Source organism: Amblyomma mixtum, chromosome 1 (genome assembly GCF_055824585.1).
Source record: "Amblyomma mixtum isolate Tamu chromosome 1, ASM5582458v1, whole genome shotgun sequence".
NCBI lineage: Eukaryota > Metazoa > Arthropoda > Arachnida > Ixodida > Ixodidae > Amblyomma > Amblyomma mixtum.
The window spans coordinates 163,253,700-163,264,511 of NC_143012.1; the positions used below are offsets into that span (position 1 = coordinate 163,253,700).

At 52.4% G+C, this 10,812-nt stretch overlaps 1 protein-coding gene across 1 annotated transcript; it reads left to right on the forward strand.

The window, feature by feature from the left end:
- On the forward strand, positions 1-4,405 carry LOC149369610 (uncharacterized). Its single transcript, XM_089576001.1, has 3 exons — positions 1-21; positions 3,137-3,781; positions 4,010-4,405. The coding sequence occupies exons 1-3, from the start codon at positions 1-3 to the stop codon at positions 4,370-4,372; spliced, it is 1,029 nt and encodes a 342-aa protein (XP_089432127.1). The 3' UTR covers positions 4,373-4,405.
- Positions 4,406-10,812: the final 6,407 nt, after the last annotated feature.

Below are 10,812 nucleotides of genomic sequence, written 5' to 3' on the forward strand. Positions count from 1 at the left end.
ATGACTCCAAGACATTCAAAGGTAATTGCGACAAAACACTGTGGGCTCGGCAGCACTAGCAAGGCCGCATAACGCGTACGCCGCGCAAATAGCGATTGATCATACCTTACCTGCACGACAAAGAGGCGACGTAGAAAGAGAAGTTTATTTTTTTCTAATTTCAACAAAAATACAAAGCAAAACTGCTGAACTCAATGCTCTGATCAGTCAAGCACATGCGCAGTGACGCAGCACTGAGCACGTCAGTAAGGCAGTAAGAAAGCAGACACTCGACCGCCGCGCAGGACGATGAAATATGTCGACCATTTGCGCAAGAACTCAGCCTCACTCATTGACAGTGCGTCCACGCATCCTTGCTCAAAGAGGCGCGTGCGGAGGCGCTGCAACATTGGAAACATTGCTCTTTGCGGACGCCCATTTAAGGAAGCCGCTCCACGCTGCCGCCACAAAACAAACATGCCGACACACAAGAGCATATTTGTAAACAGTTCGCGTGAACTAGTGCGCGCTTCGAGGCGGGTTAAAAACATCCGTGACACTAGTACCCAAAAGGTGCGCGCCACTACACAGTCGAACATAGCGTGCCGCAACGTTTCTAAAAGACCGCATTGCGGGCATCGGGCGGAGGGCGCCACGCCCCACGCCGCAAGGCGGTCTCTTGTGGGCAGGACTCGCCAGCCTCGCAGCCAGCCGAAGTCCCTGACATCTGCAGGAAGCGCAGTGCTGCCGTTGCAGTGCTGCCGAGCCCATTAAGCGTCGCGGGCGGTGGTGCAGTCCTTAAGTAGCTTGCACGCTCTGGTGACGTAGCCATGCTGGTTATCGTTGGGAGGAGGGTGGGCGGGTAGACTGGCGCATGCGCCGCACTCGGGCAGGAACCAAAGTTGGCGTCCGTGCAGTATTCCGTGGTAGGCGGCCGGCTGAAGGGGGCACGAAGAAGGCACTTGCCGACTCGAGCGAGCCAGCTGACTGCGGTCCGGCCGGGATGGAGGACGGAGTGTCGGAGTTCCGGGGACAAGAGGACGACGTTCCCGGCTGAAGAGTGCTGCCGATGGCTCCTCTCGCATCAACACCACCAGCAAGCGGACTGAAAGGGACGAGCGCGAACACCAGCATCTGCACGACAAAGAGGCGACGTAGGTGAGTGTACGTTGGCATCGTTGCAGTGCTGCCGAAACCCATTCTAGTACATCTAGTAGCCCATTCTAGCACATCTAGTGAACGCACGGGTTTCATGAGTGAAATAAAACAAATAAAAAATTCAAATATGAAAAGAAACAAAAATATAAAGAGATTAAACCGTACAACGCGAAAAATATAAAAGAACAGAGACCAGACGCGCAGAATCGCGGTTTTCCACGAGAGAACCGCAAAAAACCGCGGCGGCGGGGTGCGGAAGGAGGCCACGTTTAGCTCGCCACAGGAATAGACCGAAGAGCGGAACAGCTGTGAAAGAAAAAAAGAGGATGAGGAGGAGGGAAGCGGGGGAGGAAGGGCGGCGCTGCGAGGAGGGTTCTGCGACGCCAACGAGGACTGAGCCTACGCTCATACGTTTCCCATTTAGACTTTTCCAGCTGATGACCGCCATGCATGGAGGAAGGAACAAAAATGGCTGAGGCTTAACTTGGTTAAGCCTGGAGAATGCGAAGCATCATCGTGTCGCGTAATTTGGAGGCGCACAACCACAGTGACGGCGCGAGGTGGGCCCCCGTTTCTCCACTGTCGTGACGTCATCGTGTTACGTGGTGCGACGTCATGTATCACGTGATTTGGAGGCGCACAACCACAGCGACGGCGCGAGGTGGGCGCCCGTTTCTCCACTGTCGTGACGTCATCGTGTCACGTGGTGTGACGTCACCGTGTCACGTGATTTGGAGGCGCACAACCACAGCGACGGCGCGAGGTGGGCACCCGTTTCTCTACTGTCGTGACGTCATCGTGTCACGTGGTGTGACGTCATGTATCACGTGATTTGGAGGCGCATAACCACGGTGAAGGGCTGAAGTGGTAGCTAAAGTAGTATGCTTCGCATAAAAATTTTCCTTCCTCCAAGCCGCCATGAGAGCAGCAAACGCACTGACGCCCGCTAAGCGTCGCTTGCGTGTCTATGAAGTCGAAACCGAAACTTTTGCGAGCATGCTTTGTGCATCATGCACACTCGCAGTTATTTTGTGATTGTTTTCAAATCGTTTCAAACGTATGTCGACAAAGGCCGATGCTCTGAAACATCCAGCAGTGGGCTGTATTACAACCGCTTGGGGAAGTATTTAAAAGCTTTTCTGGTAGGCTAAACTCACGCCCAAATCACATTGAAACTTCACAAGAGGTAGTATTTGGCTGTTATTTTTAACTAAAGCTACCCATGAGAGTGCTGCTTTCTGGAAAAATATTGTATTACGGGCAGTGACCGACGTCACGTATGAAATCACGCCGCTGCACCCAAAGTCGACGTCCGCTCCACTGAAGTCCGACGTCGTTCATGTAGCTCGCCTCAAGCCCTATTACCCACCATCGACATCGCACGACTAACACGCACCGGGACGTTGCCTTCAGCCGAGGGGGATAGTGTTACCGATGGACCGTGAACGAAGAAGTGGCGGTGCGCTGAACGACGACGACGTTGACAGTTGGTAGCTGGGCCCTCGGTGTCTGAGCTGAGTGCTGGCCATCTCAGAGCAGCCGCCAACACAGACTTACCGCCGTAACATCCCCGTAACAATATATTCAAGCACACGTTTGTCCACGGGTGCATAACGTGATTCACAAAAGAGGGAATGGTGATTGCGACTATCGCTAGGGGGACGACTGTCGCAGGGGCCTTTTGGCGCGAGTTTTGCAGTTGTTTGCGGCTACGTGTCTCTGCCACGTTACCGGACGCAGACAACAGCCTGCTGGACCCCTCGGCCTTCAAAGAAATGGCAAAGAAGCGACGCCGTACGGCCTCGACACATCTGCGGGGAATGGGAGGAACGTTTCTGAATCACCGGGTAATATGCTTAGTCGTCGGTGCCCAAAGAAGCATCAGATTCGGCCACCGTGAATGAAGTGGAGCTAAAATTGGTAAATTAGTTTTTGAGGAAAGGAAATAGAGCAGTATCTGTCTCACATATCTCGGTGGACACCTGAATCGCGCCGTAAGGAAAGGGAGGAAGGCGGGAGTGAAAGAAGAAAGAGGTGCCGAAGACTCCGGAATAATTTCGACCTCCTCCCTTACCTGCAACTGCAGCTGGCGGAAAGAAACAAGGTCGAAGCTACAATCCGGGAGGCCTACAAGGTGGCCCTTGGGCTCCCGCACAGTACGTCCACGGAGAGGTTGCTGGCCCTTGGGGTTCACAATACTCTCTCGGAGTTGTGCGAGGCGCACCTCGTTTCACAGCTCGGACGACTCACTCGTACGAGCGCGGGAAGGGCCCTCCTATACAGACTAAAGATGTGCGAACAGCTCCCAGAGAGAGACTCGAAAACGCAGTTACCCACGCATATCAAGAAAGCTCTTTTGATCAAACCCCTACCCAAGAACATGCACCCCACGCACCACGAAGGCCGACGAACAGCGAGGGCTCGCGCACTACACACCAAATACAGCCGACACGACAACGTGGCGTACGTGGACGCAGCGGAATACCGACAAACCCCGAGAAAAGCGTTTGCAGTGGTCGCGGTGAACGGGAACGGCGCCCCGTTGGCGGCCGCGTCGATAGAAGCCACCTCCTCCGAGACGGCGGAGGAAGCGGCAATAGCCTTAACTATAGCGAACACGCGTGCTGATATTATATTCAGCGACTCCAAAACAGCCATTCACAATTTCGCGAGGGGCCGTATCACATCTACCTCACTCCGCATCCTTCAAAACACCCGCCTTCCGATTAGAGAAGTTGAATTGATCTGGGTCCCGGCCCACTCGTCTAATCCGGGGAACGAGGCGGCTCACGCGCAAGCCCGAGGTTTCGTCGACTGGGCAGTGAGCGCGCCCTCCGACCCGAATTTAAGGAGGTACGGGTTAATCTCATTTCATGACATCACCCATCACTTTAGGCTGGAGAGGCGCGCATATCCCCCTCCCCACAAGTCGTTAACAAAAGCGCAGGAAGTCACCTGGCGCCGTCTTCAAACACGCTCCCTTCTCAATCCGGCTCTGCTTGCCCTCATGTACCCTGACCAGTACGATCCCAACTGCCATAAATGTGGTGGAAGGGCCACCTACGACCACATTCTGTGGAATTGCGCAGATGATCCGCCTCCGGCGGAGTTGATACAGCTCCCTTCTCCCGAGCGGTGGGAGGCCGTGCTGGTCAGCTCGGACCCCAAGATCCAAGTGCGGGCAATCGAGCGGGCCAACGAGGTCGCCGCTAGCCATGGGCTAGCGGCCATCTAGTACGTGCCTCCGCAACCTGCTCTCGACGCAATAAATGTTGTACAATCCAATCCAATCGACCTCCTGGGGATCTTTAACGTGCACTGACATCGCACAGCACACGGGCGCCTTTTGCGTTCCGCCTCTATCAGAACGCGGCCGCCGCGGCCGGGGGGTGGAGCCATGCGCGAAGTGCTCCTAAAGGGCACACAAAAAACGTCTTTTTCAAATAAAGTAAATTCACTACCTAGCGTCATGAACAGGTCATTCGATATACTATACTTGCTTTGTGCCTCACATTTGTAAAAGCTCTTGTGTGCACAACGACTCCGGAAAGCTTTCAATATATATCGTGTGGTTATATTTAAACTTTTCCTTGTCCGCCCTACTGTCTTAGCTGCTTTTACGGCGCAAGCAATTACATGAAACCCATCTTGGAAGGGTACTATAGGGGTATCTGTTTTTCAGCCAGCGTCTTCGCTTCGGCGGACGCGGTTGTTGCGACGCACGTCTTTTCTTTCACTCTTTCCTCTTATCTTTTAGCTCTCTATCTGCACATGGCAGCGGTAGTGCCTTGACCCCCCCCCCCCCCCCCCCGAGATTGAGCGGTGGGTTCAGGGGGCAGCATATCTTCTGCTACAGACTGACACATTCACACGCGCGACGGGTAGTCCATTGTTTCCTAGACGCGCAGAGTTTAAAATGTGTTTATATTGAAATTGTAGTGTTGTCGTCCAATGTTGTGTCCTTGCAAAGGGCTGTTTGTGTATCCGAAATAAACCGGTGTTTTTAGAAGACTGGATTAGTCACTCGCCGGGCGAGACCATGGCTCGTGGACCTTTTCTTTAGAAGGTGGGGCCTTCAGTATATAGCCTAGCCGCCTTTGTACATCTTGCACTAACATCATCTGAAGATACCATGTCACACGTAATGCATATGCCCGGCCTGAGCAATCCAGATATCGTGCATTTAACGTTCGATTTATCGCATGCACCATAGTCAAAACGCTCCAAGACCATAAGCGAATATAGCAAAACTTATTTGTAGCCCTTAATAACTGGGCTCCTTTTTGGATATTTTCTCACCAGGTTATCTGGAGCGCTCAGTAGAAACAAAAGTGTCTTAAATGATTCATTGTCTTATCCCTCTTAGGCGTGTGCACTCCAATAGCCATGCTCCATGGTATAACAGATATTTAAAATGACTTTCTAAGAAGAAGGAAAGACTTTTTCGAACTGCTAAGTATTCACTAAAACCTGCCCATTGGACGGCACAAAGGACTTAATATGCTTCAGCATATTAACATGCACTGAAGTCCACTAAATCCACCTTCCTTAACGTAACCCTCCTGAACATTCTGAAGACTTATCCAAAACACTTCTGCAACGAGAACCGGCGTATTCAACATGGTATGGCCGATGGCTTCGTCGTGGAAGACGACGAAGTGCATCCTTGTGGAATCGCTTTCTATCCGTCTCCAGTGTTTTTTAGTGTATTTAGTGTGTGTATTGCGGGGACGCCGCCCCCGTCATACGGCGATGGATGTAGATCCTCCTGGGCATCCGACCAGACTGCCGGCTCCTTCCTCGAGTTCTTCGAGGAAGCGTTGCAGCCTTCCCAGTGACCCCGACAGCGAGGATACCATAGAGTACTTCAGCGAGGACAGTACCGAAGGTGAATTTGAGACATACCTGAGCCGCAGGACCAAAAGAAGACTATTAAGAGCCAGCTCCTCATCGAACCAGTCCACGGTGAAGACAACTGGCCAAGCATCGAAGCATACCATTCTCATCCTGCCTGCGCATCGATCCCACAACATAAGGCGGCTTAACAGGCAAGCTGTCTCAATGCAACTTGAGGCCCTTGTGCCGAACGAAATTAAAGACGTTCGCGTGAACTCGCGCAAAAACGTTGTTGCTGTTGACATCCATCATGCGCCAGCACTCGAATCACTGCGGGCCATCACTGAACTCGGAGGCATGTCGGTCCGTACAGTTATCCCGCTCGGCGAGGACGTTTCTTCTGGCGTCATCTATGACGTCGATGAGACGATCACGCAAGAAGATCTGCCCATACTTGTGAAGCCAGGAAACGAAGGCACCTTGATTCTCCGAGTCTCACGTCTTGGGAAATCTCGCTGTGTCAAGATTGTCTTCAAAGGTGACAGCCTTCCGTCACATGTGAAGGTAGGCCTTTTTCGTCACGCTGTACGGCCATTCATACCAAAGCCCCTACAATGCACCAATTGTATGAAACTGGGCCATGTTAGCGGAGTCTGCGGCAACGCGAGTGTGTGTTCCCGGTGTGCCGAGCCTCATGATTCTGAGACATGCACAGCACAAATTCTCAGGTGTTCAAACTGCAACGGTCCCCATGACGCCTCATCTAGAGACTGCCCGCGGCTAAAAGAAGAGCGTGCTGTTCTAAGACAAATGGTCCGAGACAACTCGACGCACCGCGAAGCCGCCGCGATCGTTCGCAAGAGACGTGCCCGACGCAAGAGGAAATCCAGACAGGCTACTGCCAATGACAGCCGTAACGACGCGCTGTTGGCGCCTCCTGCTCACCCTCCTCCACCTCCTGTTCCTCCTCGCCCCAGTGTGCTCCGTCCGCCCTCTGTGGACAAGGGTGGCCAGATGTCATCAGGTTCCGATCCTTGGCGAGCCTTCCGCCATTATGTCCTCCTGAGGCCCCTCCACGTAAGCTCCCATCGCTGAGCACGTCGGCCGCTGCAGACGGGCTCCCGGAGCAAGACCGCCAAACCCTTCTGATTTTAAAGACCGTGGTCAACGCAATTCGGCCTCTGCTACAGGCTCTGCAATCCCCAACTGCTCGAAGCGTTTTACTAGTGCTGGACTCCCTGGGTTCAGCACTTCAAGGACTTTAATCCATAATGGCTGGCCACCTCCCCACCTTTCGTGAGGAAGTCAGAGGCGCCACGATCTTCCAATGGAACGCAAGAGGTCTGAGGTCGCGAATGTCAAGTCTTCGTCCTTACGCATTCACTAACTACTTCCCAATATTGGTAATCTGCGAGCCCAAATTATCAGAAGCAATCAGGCTCTCCGGGTACGAATCTTTTTTCGCCCCTACATGCGGGGAGCGCAGCCAAGTCTTGGTATACCTCCGCACTGACATGACGTATGTTTGCTGCCCAGTTCCACCTCACAATGACAATCAATACGCGTGTTTCTTAATCAAGACAAAAACGCTAGAATTCACACTGATTGCAGCATATGTGTCACCCTCCTCTCAATTAGACTGCGAAAGGCTGAAGGACATCATGGAAGACACCCGTGCTCCTTGGATCATTACTGGCGATTTTAACGCCCACCATTTGCTATGGGGAAGCACCAGGATTAACGCCAAAGGAAGGCATCTGGCGTTATTTGCTTCCGACAATGATCTGTATGTTATGAATGACGGCAGTCCTACATACCTGCGCGGCTGTCACTACAGCAGCTGCCTGGACCTGACATTAGTTTCAAGGTCGTTGCACCGGAGTGTTCGCTGGTTTTGTGATGTGGAGACCCATGGAAGTGACCACATTCCTACCTACCTCAAAATAAACGGTCTTGGTGCGTCCACCCCAGCCCAACTCGCGCGCATCGACTGGGCAGTATTTCGAAAACATATGGAGGAGACGAGCAAAGAAGCCCTCACTGGCAGGCTGGAGCACACTATAGCTAATGCTATGAACGTTGCGAGAAGTCACATCACGTCCTCAAGAATACGCAGTGATTTCGATATTGAACTAGAACGTCTGCGTGCTCTTCGGCGGCGAGCAGAAAAGCGATACAGACGAACCAAGTCCTTAAATGATCTACGGGAGGCGAGACGTACGCAGAAAAAAATCAAACGAAGATTGGATCAGCTGGCGAACCAGCGCTGGAGGTCCTTTTGTCAGCACTTGGATCCTCGCAAGCCCATGTCTCTCATATGGCGTACTGTGCGGGTCCTCCGTACGCTTCCGCAACAAAGACAACCATTCAATGCGTTGGCTGTCTATCAAGATCGACAGCAGTCTGAGGTAGCAACGGACTACTGCAGGAAAATTGCTGGTGTACCAACTGCTTCGAGTTCCCGGCGTGTTCCTCCTGCCTCACGGGTCTCAGCCATGGATGTCCTTTTTTCTCGCGAGGAACTCGACGCTGCTCTTGCAGGATGTCGGCGTTCGTCTTCACCAGGGCCAGATGGAATCACATATGCTGCGCTGTCCCACCTTGGCCACGACGCGCGAGAAGAGCTCCTCAAACGTTACAACGACTCTTGGCTCGACGGTGCTGTTCCTCAAGAATGGAAATCGAGTCGATTGATACCCCTACTAAAACCAGGGAAATCTCCACTCGAGCTCTCATCGTATAGGCCAATAGCTTTGGCCAGTTGCGTAGGAAAGGTCATGGAGAAAATGATTTTGTCGCGCCTTGAGTGGTACCTCGAACACTACAAAATATACCCCGACGCTATGGCCGGCTTCAGGCGGGGTCGCTCTTCTATTGACAACGTCGTTGACCTCGTATCCACGGTTCAACGACAGAAGCACTTGAAACGTTTGTCAGTGGCACTCTTTCTGGATGTAAAAGGTGCCTACGACAACGTGACCCATGAGGCCATCCTTGATGCGCTGGAAACTGTGGGCATCGGTGGTCGGATGTTTGCATGGATAGAGAGCTATCTGTCCAAAAGATCATTTTTTATCCAATGTGATGATGGCCCGACGCCTGCGCATTACACCTACCGTGGCGTGCCCCAGGGCGGTGTCCTTAGCCCTACATTGTTTAATCTGACTCTCATCGCCCTCCCTGAGAACCTCCCCAACACCGTCCAGGTGTGTATGTACGCCGATGATATCTGCATTTGGGCCTCCTCTGTGACGCGTCCCCAGGTGCGGGCAAGACTTCAGCGGGCAGCATCAATCACTTCTTCCTATCTCCAGAAGAAAGGTCTCAGCGTTTCACCGGAAAAGTGCGCGCTAGTGGCATTTACACGTAAATGTATGACTCCATATCCGGTACGCATCGACGGTCAAGTCATTTCTTACAGCAAATCTCATCGTTTCCTAGGAATCCTGATCGACCGCAATTTATCATGGAGCCCGCATTGCACTCTACTGAAAAAAAAGCTAACATCTATCGCTCATTTACTTCGATTTCTGGGAGGAAAATCATGGGGCTCGTCGGTCCAGTCAATGCTGGAGTTGTACAGAGCTCTATTTGTGGGATGCTTGCGGTACAGTACACCTGTACTCTCAAACACGTGCAAAACTAACATGCGTGCCCTCCAGTCAGTGCAGGGTCAGGCCCTTCGCACATGCCTAGGTCTCCCTCGGAGCGCATCAACACTGGGTAGCATTGCACTCGCCAAAGACCACCCGATCTCTACTTATATTGTCCTAGGCTGCTTGCGAATGCACATACGTCATATCTCAAGGATTCCACAGCATCACCTTGCGCCCTTGCCACTGCAGAGACCACATTCTGCATTTGCAAAGGTGATAACGACGCAACAGTCGTCGATCCCACAACAGTTCACCCCGGCAGCACTACCTCCCTCTCCTCTGTGGTGTACGCGGCTCCCATGTGTGCGCCTTGCTATTCCGGGGATAGCGAAGAAGTCAAATTTATCGACGCCAGCCATTAAGCAACTAACACTGTCCATGCTCCACTTCGAATACTGGGACCGTACTCACGTCTATACGGATGGATCAGTAACCTCTACTAGTTCTGCTTGCGCTGTGGTCGTTCCTGCGCGACAGACTCAAATTCACCAACAAATTTCGCATCGGACTACCTCTACTGGAGCAGAGTTGGCCGCACTTCTTGCGGCGGTACAGTATATCTCACAACAATCACCTCAAAAATGGGCTGTTTTCTGTGATTCAAAAGCTGCCCTACAATGTCTTCAATCTATGCAGAAAGTTGGGCGAGTTGGTAATACATGTTGAACTTAGAAAAGCGCAATAAAAAGACAGGGACAAGAAGAAGAAGAAGCACGCAGGACAAACGCTTGTTTGTCCTGCGTGCTTCTTCTTCTTCTTGTCCCTGTCTTTTTATTGCGCTTTTCTAAGTTCAACATGTCTTCAATCTGCCTTGAGACATAGCGACCATGAGCAACTTATAGCGGAGATACGATATCTGCATCACCAGGCAATCGAACAAGACCATGAAATCATCTTCCAGTGGGTACCAGGCCATAGCGGCACTGTTGGTAACGCCTTAGCTGACGATGCAGCTCGATCGGCTCACGAGACAACCAACACTGTCCGCATACCACTGACAAGAGCTGACGCAGCAAGGCACCTTCAACTGCTCGCCCGAAACCTGACTGTAACATCGTGGTCTGCCCTTGGAGGTTGGACACCCCGCTCGCATCACTTCAACCTCTTGCTCCAACATCATATACCATTCGGCCTCCCCCGCAGTGATACTACGCTGTTGTGCCGCCTGTGGCTGGGAGTGGCG

What these genes read in the sequence shown, in the direction of transcription:
- LOC149369610 (XM_089576001.1), top strand. Translation starts at nt 1, where the DNA reads ATGACTCCAAGACATTCAAAG. An exon ending in TGACTCCAAGACATTCAAAG is followed by an intron (nt 22 to 3,136) that starts GTAATTGCGACA and finishes TCGCGCCGTAAG; the next exon opens with GAAAGGGAGGAAGGCGGGAG. An exon ending in CTGATATTATATTCAGCGAC is followed by an intron (nt 3,782 to 4,009) that starts TCCAAAACAGCC and finishes TTAATCTCATTT; the next exon opens with CATGACATCACCCATCACTT.